Source organism: Phascolarctos cinereus, unplaced genomic scaffold (assembly GCF_003287225.1).
Source record: "Phascolarctos cinereus isolate Bilbo 61053 unplaced genomic scaffold, phaCin_HiC Scaffold_5;HRSCAF=322, whole genome shotgun sequence".
In the NCBI taxonomy this organism is placed as follows: domain Eukaryota; kingdom Metazoa; phylum Chordata; class Mammalia; order Diprotodontia; family Phascolarctidae; genus Phascolarctos; species Phascolarctos cinereus.
Window position 1 is genome coordinate 211923621 of NW_027555958.1, and position 24534 is coordinate 211948154.

Below are 24534 nucleotides of genomic sequence, written 5' to 3' on the forward strand. Positions count from 1 at the left end.
ATAACTTGGCTTTTCCTGGGAAGAGATGATGAATACATTAAAAGTCAATGTCTTTGAACTTTTTAGTATTCTAAGATCTATGATGTAATAATATTATATGCATTAGTATTGAAATTCAAAGCTCCTTGCCTAAGTTAAATCACTGTGTGCATATTTACATCTCTAAACTATGCTTTAAGCCCTCATAACTGAGAATATATTTTAATCTATAGCATATGGGTTGAAATTTCTCTAGTAACCACTGCTTGCTTCTCTTTTCTGCTGGTAAACATATGCAGAAAGACCTGAGTGTGATACTTCATTGAAATCACAACCTGTATTCAAGGAAAAATCTACATGGCAATACTTGATATTTTCTTTGTATTTTAAGTGAATTTTGTATGCTTTTCTTTTCTCCTCAAATCCCCTTATGAATGTATACATACAGTGAGTACTTAGCAGGTGAAGAATGTCCAAGTTGTTGGTTGAACACTTTTCAAGGGCAGAGCTTCATAAATCTTGACAGCTTTGTTTACTGTTTCTTATAAGCAGCTGTCTGTGGCTGGAACCTTTTTCCAAATAGTTTTCAATAACTGTAGTTAATTTGAAGTGACAGATTGAGAGTCAATCTTAACTTCAGATGTTCACTGCTCTGATCTCTAAACAGTACTACATTAATTCTGTCATGGGGGGAGGTATGAGTACATTTATGGCTACAAATTAAATTGCAAATGCAGATATACAGGGTGTCCCAAAATTCTTAGCGAAGTTTTAAGCTTTTGTAGTTTAAAATTTTTTGAAAGTTTTATAGCTTAAAACCACACTAAGGCTGTTGGAACATCGTGTGTGTGTGTGTGTGTGTGTGTGTGTGTGTGTGTGTGTGTGTAGAGAGAGAGAAAGAACAGTTCTTACAGATTTGTCTTTTAGCATTTTGACATCATTAAATTTTAGTTTCTGTGATGTTATATAGGATTTGTCATTTAACACTGTTGCTTTTTCAATTGAACTTTCAAATGTTTGAAATGCTATTGAGCATATTCCTTAAAAAGTGAAAAAGCAGGGAAAGAATTTTGGTAAATCTTCTCATGCTTTTTTTTTTTATCAGATGACATTGTTGGGAGATATGATAATTTGTCTAAGTCTATTAATGAGCGGAATGAAAAACTCCAGGTTACCTTAACCCGATCCCTCAGTGTGCAGGATGGTTTAGATGAAATGTTGGATTGGATGGGAAGTGTTGAAAAATCTCTGAAGGAGCAAGGTCAAGTGCCCTTAAACTCTGCTGCTATTCAAGACATCATCAGTAAAAATATGGCAAGTGTTATTAAAAAAACAAAATAATCTTTCTTCTTATGGATGGAAAAAAGAGGTCATGTGGTCATATAAGAATGGATAGATTTAAGAAGAGTTTAAGACAAACAGGAAAATAAAAGTTGTTATAACTAAATGTTGAAAAATATTGCTTTTAAACACACATATGTGCACTGTCATAAAAAGGTAAAATCATTTCTCTTGATAGCCATATGCACATTTTCATGAATTTTACATAATTTGCAGTGTTTACAAGGTGTTCTGCCTTGTTTATCTCTGGTCCAACCAGCTGCACATAGGTCAATCAGACCAACCTTTTTGTCGTCTATCCTTTTAAGACTTCTGACCATGGATAATCCCTAGGCTCCATCGGATCCTGGGGTTTGTTGAATGGCGGTTCCTTCCCTTGCCTTTCCTGCAGCATGCCAGCTGTTCTCTTCTTTCCCTTAGAGAGAGATATGGGGATTCCTTAGGGGAAAGTTTAGACTTGTAATTCAATCCCAGTTAGTGTTCTGTAGTCTCAGGTTATTCAAGCCTGAAACATTAAGAATGTCAGTTTCTTAAGCTCTCTGATTTTATTTGTAAATATGCAATGTGTGGTTTGTTTTAGATGATGGAGCAAGATATTGCAGGTCGCCAGAGCAGTATAAAAGCCATGAATGAAAAAGTAAAGAAATTTATGGATACCACAGACCCTTCTACTGCATCCTCTCTACAAGCCAAAATGAAGGACCTGTCAGTTCGATTTTCAGAAGCCAGTAAAAAACACAAAGAAAAACTGGACAACCTGGAGAAGCTGAAAACCAAAGTCGAATCATTTGAAAGACTTTCAGAAAAGCTTCAGTCATTTTTTGAAACAAAAGCTCAGGCTCTTGCTGAAATGGATGGTCCAGGAAAAGATGTTATTGAATTGTCTCAGTGTATTCAAGTAGGTCTTCTGACACTTAAGAACTCATGCTCATTTAGTGAATTGGAATCATGCACAAGTTTATAAATTCATAACTTGTGAATAACTACAATATAGGGTCACATTTTAAGTGTTCTTAAGTTACTTTATAGCCAAAAAAGTCTTTTATTTATTTATTTATTTTTTGGTGAGGCAATTAGGGTTAAATGACTTGCCCAGAGTCACACAGATAGTGAGTGTTATGTGTCTGAGGCTGGATTTGAACTCAGGTCCTCCTGACTCCAAGACTGGTGCTCTATCCACTCTATCCACCTAGCTTCCCCCCAAAAAAGTCTTTTAAAGATCTTTGAAAACATTCCCTTCTCTTGAAATCTCTTATCAAATTGGAATGAATATGGCTACTCAGCATAGTATTAATGATATTATTTATAGCTAATGTACCAAAAATAATGTTGGCATAGAGTATGAAAAAATTTACAAAATAAGCAAAACGTACAGGACATATTTTGATGTTTATTTATTTATCTTCAAAATACTCCATTTCAGGCATCTTACCTATTTTGCGTACTTATTTTGTGCGTATGGATCTTCAGGGGTTGGGAGGCAGAATTCCTGTCCTTTGAGTAATGTTCTTTGGAACTTAATTTGCCAAGAGCATCTGAGAATATCTTATGATAATGATGATGAAATTAATTCAGTATTTTATTGTGTTATAGGAGTCTAGTAATGAAGTCTTAGAATGCAAAAAAGATCTTGAAACTTTGCAAAACCTCTTGAAGGAACTGTCTATTCATGGTTTCCCTGGGGATAAGGCTTTACTTTTGGAAAAAACAAATACTTTGTCAAAGAAGTTCAAGGAAATGGAGGATTCCATTAAGGAAAAGTAAGTATGGTTTTCTCACTTGAACTTTATTCCCTTTCATACAGATTGAATGATTTCTGAAACAAGCTGCATATGCACATAAGTATTGGAATGAGTTTTATACATTTCTGAATAGCCTTAATACTACTTAACTTGATGTTTTAATTTAAAAGTTTTTTATTCTATTAACACTGACTACATTGTTTGTAAACATTTTTTGAGATTCATTACCTCCTACACCTAAATAGTATAAATTTAGTTGAGAAGAAATTAGTCAAAAACATTTTGCAAATAATCCATGATGTCTTTTAAGAAGTTATTAGTCTCTAAAGCTTTTTGAATATGCTTTATTTCTGTTTTCCAGTGTGGAAATGACATTGATATCAGAGATCCATCTACTGATAGTCAAGAGTAATAAATTAATAAATAACAAAAATATAATAATATATTAAAAGAAAGAAATTATTTTAAATTGTGTTCACTTCTTAAAGATGCCTGCTATTTTAAACATGCCTTTTTCAACAATTATGGTTTATGGGACAAATAAGATATATGAAAACTTCAGAGGATTAATTTAAATTGAGATGAAGGAATACTTAAACTTCATCAAAATTAATTAGACTTTCATACTTTCATGATTTTGATCCTACAAAGGGTTTGTCGAAGTTGAGGGTAAAAAGTATAAACAGATAAATGTTGATTTTTAAATATATGTAAAAAATAAAAATCAGCTGATCTTACCTATGTCTTGAGGAAGCTTTCTGCTTTGAAACTTCTGAGTACTCTCTATCCTCATACCAATATCTTTTCCACCATGTCACATCACATACTTCTCTCCCATCAGATCACACACAAAATGAACTTGATTTTGTTGTATAATCCCATCAAGTTATTTCTCCTTTCAAACTGGGCCAATTTATAAGCTCTGCAGTTGTTACTAATTAGTCCAGCTTCAGGAATTTCTTATGTTCCAATATTCCACATACTTGTACAAACGCACATGTCACCCATGTGCTAAATGTCACTATTCTGCCCTTTGCTCATGATCTGGGTAGAAGTACTTTATTCTTATACCTAATCGTACTAAAATGTCAGATTCTTAGTGTTTCTCTGTTAAAAAGAGAACTAATTAAAGGTATGCAACCATTAAGCAATATTTTTACTTTATAGAGATTGTAGCAGCATTTTCTTTAATGTCCATTTTTGTCCTGTTCTTTAGCACGAAAGTCAGTGAGTTTTATTTGCTTTTCTTCCCTCACTTAATAAAGTTTTTTTCCTGTTTTTAATACCTTCTGGTACATTATGGCACATAAAGTATATAGACCGCGGCTTGTCTCTATTGCCTCTGAAAAATAAGTTAAACAATTTACATACAGTCATATAGATTACTCATTCTCCCCTGAAACCATTTTATATTTGTTTTCTTAACTGCTCAAGTTTTATTGGTATGCTTGGTATATTACAATTAAACTTTTATTGTCATATGGAAAAAGTCACCCTATAAAATGACAAAGCAAAATCTTAAATAAGGTTGCCTGATATCAGGTGACTCGTTCTGTTTTTATTGTATTAGGGATGCCTGCTGGTTCCATGTTTGATTAATTATGCATTCCTTAATACATGACAAATCCTATCTTTTTCCCTTCCCAGGTATAATATGTCCTGTATTGTCTGAACTAACATCTGACAACCAGATAAACAATCCCTTTGAAACCATGTATATTAGCTAATATTTATAATGATTGTATAAAACAATATCATTTTTAAAATTATTGATTTTCAACTTTTCTAGTACTTTTAAAAGTCATTTCCCATACTTGACTGGATCTGTGATCTCATCATTTTGGGTCCTCTTTCCTCACAGATGCGGATTATAGTCAATCCATTCTTTATCATTATGTGCTATTTTTGTTTATATGTTTCCAGAAATCCTCTGTATGGGACATACTCAAAATGTTAGAGATCTTCTCTAAGTTTTTTTCATGTTTAGTGCAGTGCTCAAGTTGCCTATCTGTTATTCATTGCTCTAGATAGATACATGACTAACCTACCTCCTTTTTTATATATTTTTTCTTGAATGATATCTTTTCTGTTCCTTGAGCATACCACACATGGTAACATGCTTCAGCCCACCATTCATTGCTTCATTGTCCTTTGCATTATTCACCATTTTGATTCTTTGGAGATTGTAATCTTGCATGATATGTAACCATATGCCATCACTGAGGGAGTATGGATGTTTACTAAAAAGATTTATTTGAAAACTTGAGATTGTTGAAAATCCTGCTGATTCCCAAATCCTTGTAAGCCTGCTCTCTTCATGTAGTTCAGATCTGTACCCAGCTCATTGTCCATATCTAGCACCCGTGCAAGAGAGATATATGGATATCCTGACTCAAAGGGTTGCCCATTCAACTGAATGTCATAATCTGAGCAACATCAGCATTGTTTATCCACTTCATTTCCCTCACGTGGATTGTTCATTGATCTTCTTTGAGTGACTATGGATCTTACTGAGAAAACTTGATAATATTTGGGGGATTTGATACACAAAGTCATTAGTATTGGGCAGACCTCATTGTCTATAAGGAGTCCCTCTTCCATATGAACTGTGGAAGATATTCTGAACAACGGTATTGAATACCTTTGGTAAGCATTTTTATGCTTCGCTTGGTACTGATAGAGGATGCTAGAATAATGTAATTTCTGTTATTGCCTCTATCAAGGAGTCTTTTAGGTATTAACTGACATATGGCAAACATGGTTGAAAGTTTCCTTGTTGAAGGAAACTTTTTACAGCTGTATTTTGCTCTACCAAGTAAAATGCTTGGTGTAGAGTCCAAGTGTGTTTCATTAAAAATGAAAACAAGTAACACTGTTTATAGAAACACTAGTAGGTCTGTTCTATTTTCCATCAATTTGTTGTTCTCTCCCAGGAGGAAGGCACATTGGGTTATATATGTAAGATTATATTGGGTTAGAGGGAGGGCATGGACAATAGTTGTACAAGGTAGGAAAACATATTTGGTTTGTGGTCTGTAGTGTTAGAGGGAGTACCTTCTTTGCTTAGAACATGGTTACAGAAAAAAATGTCCTTCTAATTTTATCCCTAAGTTCTTTCGAGAAGGACTGACTCCTCCTTTGCCATGCGTTCTGGAGACTTAATTTTCCACTCCATTTCTTTTCATAGTTTTGTTAAGTGATATATGAAGATTGGGAGAATATCGATATTAAAATTGTGATTTTTTATATCAGGGAGCAATTTGAGATCTCTGAATGTATTACATAGCCTGTTCATATTCTATCTAGCCTGCTCTCTTCTTCCTCTTCAAATCTGGACAAGTTTTTCATGTTGTAAATGAACTTGTATTTTAAACTGGGTTGTCCTTTGATGCTATATCTTTCCACTTGTCAAGAAGATCAAATGCTTATTAACCAGGGTTGTTTATGAGCAATTTTGACCTTATTGCTAAGGTGATTGCTTTACATTAGTTTAAATTTCTGTAAGAAATTGTGGCAGAGTTGATGTCTTTGCCTTTATCCATTTCCTATTTTTCAGTCGACAGCTTGTTTAGATAGATTGAATTAAGCTTTTACAATGCTTTCTTTCCTTTTTTCTTGTCCTCTAATTTGTTGTTAATTTTGACACTTAATGTATCCAGTCAGTGGTCTGACTTCACAAAGACAACTAATTAGGCAGGACAGGCCAAAATGTATAGCTGTTCTCCCAGTTTTCTTGCTCTCTGTTGGCATAACTATTTCTAATATTCCTATAAATTATGTTTAGATTTCTGATCAGTTTATTTCTGGTTTTTTAGCTTTTAAAAATATGTACCCCAAATTACACAATAGCAATAATGTTTTTCTATTTAAGAGAAAATGAAGTGAAACCCATTTGTTTCACAAAGAATGAATAATTAATAATTTCTGTGAAGGTAGGTAGGTTTTGTTTATGGCATAGAATTTACCCAGTCACTACCAAAGTCTAAACTTTATCCAGCTTGGGAAGTAGACAAGTAAGTTTGACTAGACTGACTTTCTACATAACTGAAATGGTCGAGGTCGAGGAAGTACTACTATTCCTTCTATTAACTGGACCACAATTATAGCTGCAATCATCCTCTATGGGGTTGGGGTATTGAAATATACTTATCTCCTACACTTCTAAACTGTGACCCTCAAGTTCATGGAAATCCCAAGATTAATCTGTTCCATTATGCCTTCATTGAATTCATATTTTATATATTTCTCTCTTTCTTGAGGTTGAGGTGCTGCTGCTTAAGTATCGCTTTTCATTTCTTGTTTCCCCAAGGAAGTCCTGGACTAGACAGATAATGCTGAGCTGAAAATTGAAAATGTTGAGTGGAACAGGACCAAGAATTTAGGCAGCTGAACAGCTGTTTGTTCTGCTGTATTTGACTTGCCAATTGCTAACAACAATCCCTTCAGTGATACCTTTTGTCAAAGATATTGCTCATAAAGGCCATGCACATTGATCTGGGACTCTTTTATTTTTGTTGAAATTATTTTCTGGCTTTTGTTTGTGTAGAAAAGAAGCAATATCTTCTTGTCAAGAACAAACAGAAGCCTTTCAGCTCCTTGTCAAATACCTAAAGACATGGATGGAAGAAGCCACAGAGAAAATTCCCATCATCCAACCCTCAATGGGGGCAGATGATTTAAAGAAATCTTTGGAAGAAACTAAGGTGAATCAATGCATGTTAGATGGAATGATATTAAATATCATTGTACATCTGTACTTGACTAAGCATAAGCGTTTAATAAGTGTTTTGGTTTGAATCATGTCTTTAGGCTATGTATAGCACCTTCTTATGTTTAAAATAATTATTTTAGACAGATTTGTTCTGTTCAGAAGAAATAGCAGATTTTCAGCCTTTAAATTGAGAGGAATTTGCATCTGAATGGATGATTGGAATGAATGAAATAACGGATCTTTGAAAAACACATTAAGAACTGCCTCCTAATCCAAAGCTTTAGGCCTCTAGCTATCAAATCTTAGTTTGGTTACGGTTTTTTTTTTTTATCCTGACCTATGATTTCATCAATGTAGGGAATTCTTTTTGTAGAAACTCCCTCCACTAATGCATATCAACAAATTTTCTGTAATTTATAGCCTTAGAACACTGATTGCTTGAGATCCTTTGGAATTAAGTAACTAGCTTATGGTCACGTTGCTAGTGTGTATCATAGCAGAACCTGAACCCAGACCTTGATAACTATGAGTCTAAATCTTCAAGAGCTTTACAAAATGCCTCTCAGTTATATATCATTTCATTTAAAAGTGTATTACTGTCAAATATATCCATTACTAATTCTGCATCATCGCACAACATATATGTAAGCCATAAAGTCATTTGGAGATAATGGTTTATATGTTCTATGGCATGAGTATTGCATGCTGTCATCACTGGCTTATCTAAGTAAATTTTCTTCTATTGGCCTCTGAAAAATTGAAATAAATTTTTATTCCACTTTTATTAATTTTTGAAAGATCAGTAATAAATGTGCTTCTGTGATTTAATTCACTTTTTTTTAAAACTCAGTGTCATTTGCTCTAGAAAAGTGGCTATTAGTACTGTTTCCTAGATTTACAATTAACAGTTATTTTGGAATACAGTGACAGCTAGTACAAGTAGAACTTTCATTCATTCCATGGAGTAGAGCAGAATGATAGAATGTGTTGTGACTCCTCTCTCACTGCTCGCAGTGGGATTATCAGAAAGAATTGGGATGCTGTCCCATTTTTCCATCTGCCCCTCAAATCAGGGCCTATCTTCATCATTGCTCTTGCTATGTATTTAAGAGATTGAAAAGAGATGTACAACTTTGAAAAATGTAACAAAGGTGAAAAAAATAACGTGTTTTTACATTTCAAGAAATTACAAGGGGAGTGGAGCTCGAAAACATCAGAGATTCAGAAAGTAAACAGCAAAGGAACATCATTATGTAACTTAATAAGTGCTATGACTTCCCCTACAAAGGCAATAGCAGTGATTAAATCAGGTATGTATTTTACAGTTATGATTTAAACCAAGAACTCATTACTCTTCACCATGCTATTTTTGTCCTCCTGCATATTAGTGCATAAAAATAACTTTAAAGAAATAAACAGAAAGTTAACAACAAAAAAACCCTGCATATACATCAGTCCTTTACAAAAACATTTTTTTGCTAGTTAGCAATATACCTAAACAGATAGGTTTTGAAAATAAAACTTTTTTTATCTTCATTTTATTCATGGATGCCATTAAAACTAATTCAGTGAATTTATTTATGTGAGCGATAAAAAGCAACAAATACTTTTTCAATTAAAAAAATTAGGACAGACTTTATAGTAGTCAAACTGATAGGCCAGAATGCTGTTTGATTTTGGCCTTTGTTGGAGGGTTTCATAAAGAAAAAAAATGCTGGTCTCCTCGGGAAAAGGGGAAGAAAGGGAGAAAACAGCTACTTTTGTTTAAAGTGTAGGTTTCTTGTTTTCTTCTAGTCTGTCTGAGTCTGTGTGGCATAACCACAGTAAACAATTACATAGTGCCTTAGACATCTGTGAGTTATATAGCTCAAAATTAAGCCAATTTTTCAACAAAAGGTTACTTTTGACCATTCTTTTAAAACAGCTATTCATGCAATTTTAGATTTGTGTTGTATCAAGGCAAAATACATTTATTTCATTTTCAACACCAGAAAATGCAGGACTTGGTGAGAGGGAAAGTTCTGTATCTTTATTTTGAAGGTTACTAAATTTCTTCTGTGATTTATCTAATTTGTCCATCCTCCAGCTGTCACTATTGTGACACTGACTCTCCAGCTGGACTTCTCCAAGGCAACCATTAATTATGCTCCATTAAACCTATAGCAAGGAAGATTCATCTTATATTTTGGTGTGATAATTTCCCTTTCCCCTCATGGTCGGATTCTGTTCATATAATTTAGGACTTAGGTTTTTGGGGTTTTTTGGGATACATTTGGCTTATTTCAGTACTTGTACATTTTACATTAAATAATAAAAATCTAATGCCTAGTTTTCTTCTACTTATCAGTTTCTAAATAAGGCAAAAATTGATCTTGTACATCCAAATTATAGTTGTACTCCCTGTAAACATCTGTGGCATGTTCAGTTAAGAACAGAAAAATCTTACTATGAAAGTTTAGAAATTTTTAAGTTTAGAAATCTAAAAAAACTTCTTTGAGATACAGAAACCCAGTCAACATAATGTATTTTTTTTCTTTATATGGTACATAAGGTCATAGGATTTAGAGCTGAGAGGAAGCTTAGAGATTGTATGGTCCAGCGTTTCCATCTTACATATGAGGGGAAAAGAGGCCATGGTAGAGAAGTCATATGCCCAAAGTTACACAGTTGTAAGCAGAGCTGGGATGTCAGTCCAACTGAGAGGCCTTTGAGAAGGGCTAGATAAATGTCATTACTTTATATGTTACTAATGTGCAGTTATTTTGTTAGTATATCATATTATAAGCCATTCTTACCATAAACTGCTTTTAATGTGGTGTATGCCATGTAATTTTGTGATTTAAAATCATTATCTAATGCCTAATGTTCTAAGTGCATATAATACAGAGCTCTTGAATCTTTGTTCCTCACTTTGACTTATTAGAGATAACATTTCATATTTTTAAATATTAATTCTTTAAAAATACCTATTAAGAACATAGAAATTTGTGAGGTGGTCCATATTAATTTCCACTGTAAATTATGAAATTTTTCTTTCAAAGCTGCAATATTCCCATTGTTCTCTTAGGTGGAACAGTCTTAAATGGTGAAGGAACACCCTCAGATGCGCAGGAATTCTTGACAAATAAAGGTGAGTAATAATTTAAACTACACATTATAAAATTACATCATTGGAAGACAAAAACCAGTTTATATTCATAAATAGTGCTAATGATTAGATTACTACTATGGGATGCTATTTTAATATTTAATGTTTTCTAGAGAAGAGCATGCTAGATAATTTTCATAGGGTTTCATAACACTATATTGATTCATTTTTCTAATGTAAGGCTCCACTGTTTTCCCCCTACAAAAAATTTCAGTGGTTTACTTCTGTCTGCTGAATAAAATGGACTCCTTAATCTTTTTTGTGTTCTGTGCTCCAACATATGCTTGCTGCACTTTCTCGCCTCTGTACCATTGCCTGTACTATTTTAAACACTTTTTAATATCCTTTCCCAATTTTATTTTTTATTAATTGAAATCCTACACGTTCTTTCAGACTCAACTCTGTCACGTCCTGAAATAAATCAAAGCCAAAAGTTGAGAAATAAAGCATCTTTAGTTGAGATAATAGGGTAGCAAACCTGCCACCCTGGGGGATGTCCCATGAGTGCGGAGCACAATGGATTTCCCAACCAAGAGACCTATGAAAAGTTCTTTGTACTTTTAGGAGGGAAGAGGGAGGAGGTTGTATGAGGTAGCAAGGCCTGGTCATGAGACCCCAGTGGCCCTTGGCAATCCAAGCAAGGAAAACCACTTCATTCTGGCTGTTTGGCCCTTCATGCCATAAATCCCAATGGAAGGGGGCAAGCACATTGGAAGCTGAGATCCCGCTTAAACTAGCTTCCTTTACAAGGTAAAATCTCTGAGTGGTGGAGACTTAGGGTGTGGTTCAGCTCAGTCTAATAAAGAGAAAATATCTTAAGAGTAGGAATGTAAAGACATTATTGAAATTCTGACACTACTAGGATTGTTAAGGGAGTGGCAATCCATGTTACATTTAGTATTAATAATTTCTTGTCATTATATTAACAATTTTGTTGCTCTCCCAGCTATCAAGTGAGAAGTGAGTCCTTCCTCTTCCATAATCTCAGAACAGTTTAATTTTTACCTTTTTTGTTTTTCAGTTCAGTCCAAATAAACTACTATTTATTAAGTACCTATTATATGTAAGGTAGAGAGGCAAGCATGATATGTTAGATATAGAGCCAGTCTCAGGGTCAGGGTTTGAGTTCTCTGATACATATTAGCTGTTTAACTCTGGGTCAGTCCCTTGACCTTTCACCAGTGCCTCACACCCCCCAACGGTCTAAGACTATAAGTTACAAATGAGTTGCTGATGTAATAAGTGTATGAAGTTTCCATACTGGAAGTTCCCCGCACAAATGAATTTTCAGGCTCTGAAACACATCCTCATAACATTTGCATATCTGTGTGTGCATGCCAGGGGTGGGTGGGTGGGGGGTGGAGAGAGAGAAGGAGGAGGAGCAGCAGCAGCAGCTAGAGGGAGAGAGGGATCACTTTAAGGATCTGCAAAATGTTTCACATACATTATTTCATCTGATCTCCCCAATGACCCTATGAAGTAAGTGCAGGAGATTATAGAATCATAGATTCAGAGATCATCAACTCCAACTCCTTGAAACTCCTTCAATTTACAGATGAAGAAGCTAAGAAAGGTTACCTTGTCTTACTTAGGGTAACACAGTTAGTGTCTGATACAGGATCTGAAACTAGGTCTCACTGACTCCAGGTACAGCATTCTACCCACTACATCCCTGGAAGATTTCAGATATGTATTATTATTATGTCTAAATAGTACTGAGGTGGTTTAGGGGTGCTGACACAGTTTAGGGGTGCTGGGACCCCCAAATGTCAGGATACAGGTGTCACCTGGAATGAATTCACACCCTCAAACTATCCTCCAGTCAAGTTTATTGTGATGCCAGTAGAAGAGGGTGAAGTTCCTTTGGGAATTTCCAAGTTAATGAAGATGATGCTTATGCTTATATGCAAAAGGGGTAGTGAAAGCGTCTGGGTGGGATTAAGGAGTGGTAAGTAGTCTAGGGTGGACCAGGTGCCAGTGATCTGGGCTGCTGGAACATATGGAAAAATTCAGGGAGTCAATGGAGATAGTTTTGGTTGAAGGGACAAAATAGAAGTGTTGCCAGAGCATGATCCTTGGGGATCAGGTGCCAGAGAAGAGTCCTTGGGCCAGTCATCCCTGAGATAGCTTTTATCTGAGGAATTACAGGGTCAAGTCTGCATGTGTCTGCAACAGGGAAAGATTTTCTCACAGGAAACTGGGTTGCTTCCAGAGACATGGTCTTAGCCTTTTGGAATCTAGGTCTTACCACCCCATCAGTATTATGCACTTTAGTACATGTTTATGGTTATATATCACATGTATGTATGTATGTATACATATATATTTATAGATAGATATAGATTTACATGGAGAGAGAGAGAGAGGAGGGGAGTGAGGGAAGGAGGTAAGGGGTAGGAACAGGGAGGAGGGAAGAATATTTATGTCCGTACAACAACCTTGTAAGGGAGGTAGAGTAGGTATTATTATTCTGCCATACAGATGAAACTGAGAGTCAGTTCTAGAGTTGGCATTTCAGAAAGGTCATCTGAGTTGAAGTCTAGTATTCTTTCCACTATATTATTCTTGAGAAAATCACAGCATGTACCACATTTTATTTCAACTAATTTCACTCCAATGAATCTAAATATATTTGGGAGCCTTAATATATTTTTTTAATTCCTAGAACTGACATCCATCAAAAAGAAAATGGCTGACATAAATTGCAGTTACGAAAATCTCGGAGTCACATTGAAGGATAAAATCTTTGAACTAGGTGCCAAACTCACAGTATTGCAAAAGGCTGAGGAAGAATCAAGTTCAATGCTGCAATGGTTAGATAAAATGGACAAAAAGGCAACAGGATGGGATACGACCGCTACAGATAGTGAAGGTGTGAAGACACAAGTTGAGCAGAATAAGGTAATTCATTTTGATGAAATAAGAAGTTCATTGATTAGTTTTCAGAAGAGACTTTTGACAGGCATTTTGTATGCTACTTCCAACCTTGTTACTTCAGAACTAGTAAGTAATATAATCACTTCATTGTGCTTTATAGTGGATAGTGTTTATAATCATTACTCCTTCTTACAGAAGGGTGATACAAAGATGAATGAGCTGATTGTAATAAGATACTTTGAGAACTTTTGTTTAGTTCCGATGTGAAAGTATTAATCAACTGTAGGAATCTTGACTTATTTGGAGCTAACTCTATTAATGGGGTCCCCTCTTACCTAAAATAGCTTTACCTTTGCCTATATTTTTATCAGTGAACAGTTTGCCTATGAAAACTATTAGAACAAAGTTTTACCTTTTTGTGATCCTGGTAGCAAAAATCTACATAAGATCAAAATATTGTATTTGTTGTCTGTATGATGTATTTTTTAATTCAGTAGGGAAATATTTCTGACAGAGTAAAGGTCTTATTCTTTCATTGGAAGACTTTGAGCATTTATAAAACCTACCTACTTGTTTTTCTCCCCTTTAACTAATTGATTAATTAGTGTCACCCACAGTAGATGGCAGGCCCTTGAGTTCAGGGATTCTTTCATATTTATTATAGTATTCCTGAGTACCTTCTAGTTAACAAGCGCATAATAAAAGGTTGTTTGCTACTGTTGACAGTAGAAAATTTTTTTTCTATTGTAAGGACAATCATTCTATCTATCATCCTTCTAATTTCTGTTTAAATCCATATTTTCTTGAGCCGTTAGCAGTGACACTAGGCCACCGTTAAATGGTAGTTTCTTCCTGTAGGTCATTCGATTATATTTCCATATGGATTTTGACTTAAACACAATATAACAATGACTTTTACTCCCACTTTGGCAGACAATTGAAACAGAACTGAAGCAAAATATGAATAAAGTGCAGGAGCTGAAAGACAAATTGACAGATTTGATGGAACAGAATCCATACTCTCCGGAGGCACCCAAATGGAGACAGATGTTGGTGGAGATAGGTATGGTGTAGGTGTAGGACTTGTATTATTCGTGTGAAAATAACAACCAGAGAGTTTTGTATTTTCAACATTATCATTATCAGAAAACAGTAAAAGCACACATCTACATAAGTAGTCTTTAAATGTTTTCTCTCATGCTTAATTTGTTTTCCTCTCTTTAGAAGGGTCACTTTAAATGAAATTGGGATGAAAATTAGCAGATTGTTTCATATCAAATTTAATAGCTCCTTTGTTTCTAAAAACCAATGAGTATCAGTTAGGAAGATATACAGGATGGATTATATTTTTGTCAATGATAAATTTTAGTGGTGTCAAGTTTTCTTTTTTCTAGCTTTTTGACATTTAGAAAAATGTTTATGTGCGTATTAAAGATGTTTCCAGGGATCTTATTTATAACATCCTGTGATTTAATTGGCAGTTTCTATCATAATACCCATGATTAATTCAGAGCTAATCTTTTAAAAAGACTATAGTGTATTTATTTAAACTATATTTAAATTATTTCAGTACTGTGGGCCAGTAGATGGTGGACAGATTTATGAAGAGCAAATGATCTTCAATAACAGGGTGTGGGTCTGTATTTTGCAAAATTTTAGCTATACAATTCACTTTACATAATAATTTTCTAAAAATGCAGCTAGGAGGTGTAGTGGATGTAGGAGTTAGATACACCTGAGTTCAAATACCACCTCATACACTGGCTTGGTGGTGTCTCTTAGCAAGTCATTTAACCTCTCTCAGAATCAGTTTCCTTATCTGTCTAATGGTGATAGTACTTATCTTCTAGGATTGTGGTGAAGATCAGATGCAATAATTTATGTAAACCATTTTGCAAACATTAAAGTATATATAAAGTATATAAATTCGAGCTACTACTGCTATCAAATTTTACATATATACATAACATGACCCTATCTTTACATTTCGCTTGGCCAGTATTTCCCAGGTACTTTGTGTGCCTTAAAGTTGAGAAGAACTTAATAAGGCGGCCTGGCAAGATGAGCCTTTTACCCATATCTGGTTCCAGCTTCTCCCTTGTTCCTGTTATGCTTTTGTGCTTTTTTTAATAGCTGGCATTTATGTGGAACTTGAAGGTTTATAAAGTTCTTTACAAATATTGTCTCATTTTATTTTCACAACAACCCTAATAGGTAGGTGCTAGTATCATTATACTCATTTTACAGCTGGAGAAACTAAGGCAGGCAAAGGTTAAGTGACTTGGGCAGTGTCACATGTGATAAGTGTCTGTTAACTCAGTCTTCCTGACTTCAAGTCCAGCATGCTATCTGTTGCCTTCCCTTATTCTGAATCCAAGCTAATATTGGATCTCATTTGAGATATGATTTTGCCCTCTGGTCTAAGATTCTATTCTTGTAATAATTAAGAAACTGATTATTGCAAATTTATAGATCTTAGCATGGGGAAGGGACTTAAGAGAATCATTGTAGCACATCTTCCTATTAATACTGCTAAATACAATGTTCCCGATAAATCTTGACTCTACTTGAACACTGACAAAGAGCTCACTACCTCACAGAGGATCTTGTTCCATTTTTGGACGGTTTTAATTGTTAGGAAGTCCTTATTTTGAAACAAAATCTCTTCACATCAATTCTGCACACAGACCTCTCCTGTCTCTTGTTCTCTTTCTAAACATACATGTTCCTCCCCAGCACCAATTTTCCTAAGTAGTTGTTATCTTCTAGTATCCATGGTTAATTGACAAAGGTACTAGTCTACTTTGGAATGAAAAAGTTAGTGTGTGCTGCTTTATGAGATCTTGTTATTAGGTAGTACTCTGTAATGAGTCTTTTGCTAAACCATTGATCATTTTTGTTTTAAATAGAAAGAAGAGTTACTAAGCAAGGGTAATTTAACATAATTTCAAGATTATGCTTAGTTTAGAAAAAAAGAAGAAAATGTGGGCTAGTTGGTATATCAGAAAATGAGTATTATGAATTTGGACAGAATAATGAGGATATGAAGTAATGCGTATGTTTTATGGGTAAATAAGGGCCGTGAAAAATGTCAGTTTCACTTACTGATGTAAGTTACTCATCATCAGCCACAAATTTATCAGTTGTCTTTGTTCAGATTGATTCTTGTGCCTTGTTGGCCTCTGTTAAAAACAGGACAAATGAATATAGAGTTTAGAAACTGGAGAAGAAAAAATTCCAGGGGAAGATTTTTTTAAAATCCCCACCTCCAGTGTTCAGTTCAATTCAATTTTGGATACTCCAAGAGCTGGGATTTTAATGTTATTTGATTTGTAAATTTTCTCCCTTATTTGGGCCATTCCATTTCCTTGTTCTAATTATGTGTTATCATTTTGATTTTATTTAAATTACATAGTATGAAGCTGACTTTTAATCCCTATAATGTCCATTTCTGGAGGTTGTTTCATTTCTTTTAACTATTTGTCACCTGCCTTAATATTATGTAGCCGTTCCAATGATGATAACAAGGACCCAGCTAACCTCTTGTTTACTGAGTGTACACAGAGCTCTTTTTCTCTGCATGATTTGTGTGAAACCCGTGGGTTAATACTTTTTTCTTAAATAGCGTAACTTAACATATTGCAATTTAAGAATGCATTCAGCACTTGCAAGAGCTCTGGCTGTTTTGCACCTATCAAATAAACTCAATATGCTGAAATTTTCAGAATGTTTGCTAGATGCAAGGTAAGGTGATGGCTGCTTTTGGAACTTATGACTGGCATGATTATAAGAAGGCCACACACAAAATAACTCTGGGAGTTCAAGGATGTATATGATAGTTGCCAAATGGATGATTCAGATTCAGGGGTTTATAAGAATTTTTGTGTTATGACCCCTTTTTAGTTTAGTGAAGTTTATGGATACCATATCAGAATAATGTTTTGAAATGCGTAAAATAAAGTATGTAGGGTTACAAAGGAAACCAATTATATTCACTTCAATCAGTATACATTTATTAAGCTCCAGCTGTGTGTGAGGCAAACAGGTTCACCAATCCCAGGTTAGGAACTCCTGGTATAGTCACCAAGGCTGTTATTTCAGAGGAAGCAGTCATTCTGGGCTGGGCGGGGCTGGTCAGAAAATGCTTTGTGGAGGAGGCTCTGGGACTTGAGCCACTGAAAGAGGCCTTCCTAATTCCCTTCTCCACAGCCATAGATCTTTTTCCCTCTAAAGTTACCTAAAGGAAAACAGATAATCACAATAATGATAGCCTGTGTTTATAGAACGCTCAGATTTAAAAAAATTCTTTCCTCCCAACAATCATGTATGGGCTACAGGGTAAGTATTATTATCATTGTTTTACAGATAAGGAAACTAAGAATGAGAGGCTAAGTGGCTTGCCCTTGAAACTATGGCCTGTATGGATCAGAATCTGGATTGGAACAACCCCCCCCTTTTTTTTTAACTGCAAGTCCTGTGCTCTTTCTTCTATATCTTGTTGAATTGGTGACTGATTGGAATTGAAAAACATGGGAAGAGAATAGCCAGAGGTGGTTCTGAAGTTTCAAACTGTAGTGACTGGAAACATGGAGGTGCTATTGAGAGACATAGGAATGTTAGTAGTGGAAACCAGTGTTGGAAAGATTAGACTGATTTTAAGCATGTGAAGTTGGAGATGATACTAGGTCATCTAAATAGAAATTTCCAGCAGACTGTTGAAGATGTAAGGTTTAGGCTTGCGCAGTAAGTTAGGTTAGAAAATCATGTGTTGTAAGGTGCTAGTTGAAACCATGAGTCTAAAGAAATAGGTTCTATGTTTATAGCATAAATAGGAATTCTCATGCTTATGTTTTTGGAAGGAAAGAAGTCTTAAAACTTTCTCAGAGCTGAGTATCTTTTGTACCTTGTGATCTCTGCAAAATGTTTTCTTTTCTTCTCTTTTACTTTAGATAATATAATTGACATGGAACCTAAAGGGACTTTGAAAACTACATTGTACAAATCCTTTATGTTTCAGTAGTTAAGTTCCTGGTTTGACTGTAAAAGCAAACATGAGGCCAAAGGCAGATTTCTGTTATATACATCCTTTGAGTCATTTTATAGCATCACATAATATGTATACCATGTGATATTAACAGGGTAAGTGAAAATGTTTATTTAATACTTTGCTGGGTTTTTTTTTTAGATTCCAAGTGGAAACAACTCAATCAGTTAACAGCTGATAGACAACAAAAGCTGGAGGAATCCTCAAATAACCTAACCCAGTTCCAAACCGTGGAAGCTCAGTTAAAGCAGTGGCTTGTAGAAAAAGAACTGATGGTCAGTGTGCTTGGGCCCTTATCAATTGACCCAAATATGCTTAATACCCAGAAGCAGCAGGTCCAGGTAAATATTACCTAATAATCCCTTGCTGTTGTAATAGCATTTGTTCAAAATAAAAATCTCTCCATTGTAAACACAAAACGTTGGCATTGTAAATGCTATAACTTCTCTGGAAGATGAGCGTAATGTCTAGAACAACCCCAAGAAATGAGTGGAATCCTGAAAGAGTGGAAATTGTGCTGTTTGTGGCCTGAGAGAAATCTACCTGATTATCTGAGTATGCTAAATAATGCTGTTGTTTCAACTATATTATGGTTTATTCATACTCCATTTAAGTGAGCTCCTTTGAAGTTTTATTAATCTGAGCATGTAAACAGCTAATAACATTGTTATGTGGAGCTAAAGTACACAGTTTTTACTGTTTAGAAATTGCTTCTTTGAGGTTTTATTCACTTAATTGTGGTTGTGGATAATACTGTTCTTAAAACCAATGTAATGTGGTACTGAGAAGAGATGAGCAGAATGAGAAGGAAAGGGAAAATTTTTAAGATTGGAAAGGAAGGACTGTTGGAACACAGCTGGTTAGAGTTAGACAAATCAAAAGACACATAAATCAACAAACAGACATTAAAGTTAGGTCAGACAGAATAGCAGAAGCACATTTTGTGGGAGTGAGTTCATTTGTGTGTAGGAAGTTGTATTGTGAAGCAGTGAGCCCTATTCTGTGACGTATAGAGACAAACTGGCATCCTTATTGGATAGTCATACCTCATGACTTGCTTAGAGACACACAGTTAGTATATATCAGAGGAGGGGTTTGAACTCAGGTCTTCTTGGCTCCAAGGAAGCTCTTAATCCGCTATGCCACACTGCCTCTCATATATACATCTAGTACTTTGTAAATCTTAAAATACATTACAAAATTGTCACTCTGGATTTCCTATGATGTGAACTTTCAGAGATTTTTAAAATGCCTCAAGTGATGTCACTGGAAGCAATATTGACTGTTTATAGTTATAACATCAACTCTACCCAATGCCCTATTTTCCTTGCAACTATTAATTTTTCCATATTGACTTAATGTATAAAAATTCACATTCTGGTTTTTTTCAACGAGTAAAATTTATAATTGAGTTTTGTTTTCATGTTATCATGACAGTCAAAGTATATATTATCTTGGTGTGATGCTATCAATCATTGATTTAAAGATACACTGTGGGGTGCAGCTAGGTGGCACAGTGGATAGAGCACCAGCCCTGGAGTCAGGAGGACCTGAGTTCAAATCTGGCCTCAGACACATAACACTTACTAGCTGTGTGACCCTGGGCAAGTCACTTAACTCCATTGCCTAGCCAAAAAAAAAAAAAGATATACTGTGATGACATGGAATATTCAGAGAAAAAAATACTTAAAAGTCACATACAGAAATGTTTAATTATTAGTGAATTGTTTATTAGCTTGGAAATTTGATGTTCTATTTACAATAGTAAATCAGTTTTTTCCCCCCTCCATTATCCTAGATCCTACTGAAAGAATTTGATACCCGGAAGCCTCAGTACGAACAGTTGACAACAAGTGGTCAGAGCATTCTAAGCAAACCAAGTGAACACCATCCTCTGCATGGAACTGTGAAAGAACAGCTGACAGTTGTGTCCCAAAAGTGGGATAGCCTGACAGGTCAATTGAGTGACAGATGTGACCGAATTGACCAAGCCATTGTTAAAAGCACCCAGTATCAAAGTCTCCTGAGAAACCTTTCTGATAAGCTAAGTGACTTGGATAATAAACTCAGCACCAGTCTAGCTGTGAGCACACACCCTGATGCCATGGAACAGCAGTTGGAAACAGCCCAAAAAATGAAGCAGGAAGTAGAACAGGAAATGAAGAATATAAAAGTGGCCCAGACCCTTTGTGAAGAGTTGTCAGTACTGGTTGGAGAAGAGTACTTAAAAGCAGAACTCAGTAGGCAGCTAGAAGGAGTCTTAAAAGCATTTAAAAATATTGAACAAAAATCAGGTTTGTGGGTTTTAATCAAATATCTGTTTATCTCTATGTTTCTGCTATCTTTTTGCTGGGGATGGGGAGAAGGGAGAAAGATAAGAACATATACAATATATATTGCCCATTTCCTTGCAGTGGATAGAGCACTGGAGTTAGGAGGACCTGACTTCAAATCCAGCCTCAGACACTTCCTAGTTATGTTACCTTAGGCAAGTCATTTAACCCTGATTGCCTGCCTCCAGAATAACCCCCAACCAACAAAAACCCCCAAAAGAACTTGCTCAACCATTACAGTAAAAGAGAAGACAAATTATGCAAAAGGTATGATCTGTAGATCACTGTAATGCCTACTGCCCTGAGAGCCTGTCTTCTTTCACTACAGAACACAGTCTTGGTCTGTTACTAACTATATTGGGGTGGTTTAAAAATATATACATTGGAAATATACTTTTTATTTGAGTTTGCAGATTGATGCTAAATTGTTTCTTCTGAGACAGTTGTAAAAAAGTTGTGTTTTCTGATAAACCCATTCACAACAGAAAACAAAAAAGTAATCAACTCTGCCTGAAAAAGGACCTACTTCATATCTCTTGTGCGCTGTAGTCTTAGCCTGGTTGTTATCAAAGAATACTCTTGTGCAGGAATATCTTGAATAAAGGATTTTTTTTTGACATTTTTTTACTCACTTGCTCCTATCCGATGGTGGTAAGAACATGGCTAGGTTTCCCCTAGGGCAAGCAGAAATGAGCTCTGGCCAGAAAGGCAAAAAAACGATGAAATTTCACTCTATATTTTTTTAGCCTTTATTAAAGGAATTCCAGCATCTTAAACATGGTTTGTAATAAATATTTGTCCCTTAACATTAGTAGCCATTTCTCCATTGTGACAGTGACTAAATATTCTTAAAAATTAAACAATTAGACTAAGTATAATTTAAATATTGATCATTTCCCACATAGTATCAAAGCATTGTTTGTTCTTTATCAGTCATGGGTGATTAATTTAGAATAGCTAGGTGGTGCAGTGAACAGACCCACTGGGCTTTGGGTCAGGAAGATCTGAGTTCAGATCCAGCCTTATGTACTTGCTGTGTGACCCTGGGCATGTCTGTTTGCCTCAGTTTCTTTATCTGTAAAATGGAGGTGATAACAGCACACCTACCTTCTAGGGTGGTTGTGAGGATCAAAGGAGATAACTGTAAAGTGCTTTAGCACACTGCTTGGCACATTATATAAATATTAGCTAAAAAAAAACCAAATCAAAATCCAGACTAAAACAACACCAAAAAACAGGGTTAGGCATCCTTGGTCCTAAGTTGTAGACATTGAGTGGCATTTGAGACAGACATACTCTACCACTTTGTCGTTTCACATATATTTTCCTCTCCTCTTTTACCTGTCACTCCCCTATATTCTTCTGCCTTTGTCATCTCTCTGTCATATTTCAGGACATGTTTCCATTCTTTCTTTGTCCCCTGGATTAGGCCTAGTCCTGGTGATCATTGGCTTCCCATGGGCAATGGTGGCACTCAATGATAAAATAGCTGCAGACCCTTATTTTAAAGTATCCTGGACATTCATCCCATTTGTTCTTTTTTTTCTTTGATTCCGATGTTAATTTTTACACATTTGGTCAATATCTTGTGACAAAAGACAATTAATCTGTAATATTCTTTGCAGGAAATCATGTTCAGCAACTTCAGTCAGCCTGTGCGAGCTCCCATCAGTTTCAGCAAATGTCTAAAGATTTTCAGGCTTGGCTGGGCACAAAAAAAGAAGAACAAAACCAATTTCGCCCTGTATCAGCCAAACTTGATGTCTTACAGGAATTAATTAAAGACCAGAAAGAATTTAAGAAAGCTGTGACTGACCATTATGATTCTTATGAAAAAACTATTGCAGAAGGTGAAAATTTGTTATTAAAAACCCAGGAGACTGAGAAGGCCGACCTGCAGTTGCAGCTTAACACAATTAAAACCAATTGGGACGGCCTTATTAAACAAATGACAGAAAGACAAGAGAAGCTGAATGATTGTTTGGAGAAAGCCCTAAAGTACAGAGAGCATGTAGACAACCTTAGGCTGTGGATAGACAAATGCCAAAACAACTTGATGGAAATAAAGGTTTGCCCAGATCCTGAGGAAACCGAGAAATTGATCACTAAAGTGAAGGGTTTGCAGAAAGAAATGGATCAACGCTTCGGAATGGTGGAATTATTAAATAATGCTGCAAATAGCTTGCTCAGTGCCAGTGAGACAGACAAAGAGGCTGTTAGAGAAGAGAATAAGACATTGATCGAGAAAGTAGACATGGTCACTGAACAACTCCATAGTAAGAAACATTCCCTGGAGAACATGGCACAGCAGCTGAGAGAGTTCCAAGAGAATATCAGAGAAGCCCACCGGCAACTTAGGTGTGCCAAGGAGCAGCTGGAAGTTCATAATTCCTTAGGACCTCAGGCTTGCAGTAATAAACACTTGACCGTCATGCAGGCCCAGCAGAAATCCCTTCAGGCCTTGAAACCCCAGATAGAATCAGCCAAAAAGTTTGCCCAGGACCTGGTACTGGAAGCTTCAGATTCAAAGGGAACCTCAGATCTCTTGTTAGAGGCAGAATCTTTAGAACAAGAGCACAGTGAAGTCAGCCAGCAAGTTGAAGAAAAATGTTCGTTCTTAGAGACAAAGCTTCAGGGCATTGGGCATTTCCAGAACACCATCCGAGAAATGTTTTCTCAGTTTGCAGAATTTGATGATGAACTGGACAGCATGGCTTCGGTGGGAAGAGATAGAGACACACTGCAAAGGCAGAAGAGTGATATCAAGAACTTTCTAAAGAAACTAGAAAACCTTATAACTGACAATGAAAATGCCAATAAAACCTGCAAATGATGCTGACCACAGAGGAAACATCTCCTGATCTTGTTGGAAGTAAGAGAGACTTGGAAGCTTTGAGCAAACAGTGCAATAAATTAATGGACAGAGCAAAGGCCAGAGAGGAAGAAGTTGAAGGGACTATTTCCCGGCTTGAAGAATTTTACAATAAATTAGAGAAAATTTATAATCTTCTCCAGAAAGCTGAAGAACACGAAGAGTCACAGGGCACCGTTGGAATGGAAACAGAAACAATCAACCAGCAACTTAATGTGTTCAAGGTAGGGAGATTTTTATTTTGTGGATGTTTTTTATTATTACAAGAATCAATTTCTAGTAAGTGTAGCCATGGGGTTCTATTTTTTTTTTTTTGTATGAACTGCAAGGCTAGCTGCTGCGCCGTAGTTGAATGTGAATAGTGATGGGTGTATTTTGCTTAGGTGACGTTGTTTATCTGATGTAAGAAGGGAGCAGGTGGTTGAAGGGCTAGTATAGAGGTCTGGATTGAGTGAATCCAGTGAATCTTTGTTCTTCCGGGGTAGCT

General features: G+C 35.6%; 1 protein-coding gene across 1 annotated transcript in view; it reads left to right on the top strand.

The window, feature by feature from the left end:
- The window catches only part of DST (dystonin), a 423773-nt gene that overhangs the window by 278657 nt on the left and 120582 nt on the right, over nucleotides 1-24534 (top strand). Inside the window, 12 exon segments of the mRNA XM_078155307.1 lie at nucleotides 1085-1293; nucleotides 1901-2218; nucleotides 2914-3080; nucleotides 7609-7765; nucleotides 8957-9083; nucleotides 10841-10903; nucleotides 13587-13822; nucleotides 14732-14861; nucleotides 18984-19183; nucleotides 20641-21136; nucleotides 22801-24000; nucleotides 24003-24271. Of these exon segments, the coding sequence (XP_078011433.1) occupies nucleotides 1085-1293; nucleotides 1901-2218; nucleotides 2914-3080; nucleotides 7609-7765; nucleotides 8957-9083; nucleotides 10841-10903; nucleotides 13587-13822; nucleotides 14732-14861; nucleotides 18984-19183; nucleotides 20641-21136; nucleotides 22801-24000; nucleotides 24003-24271 (3572 nt within the window).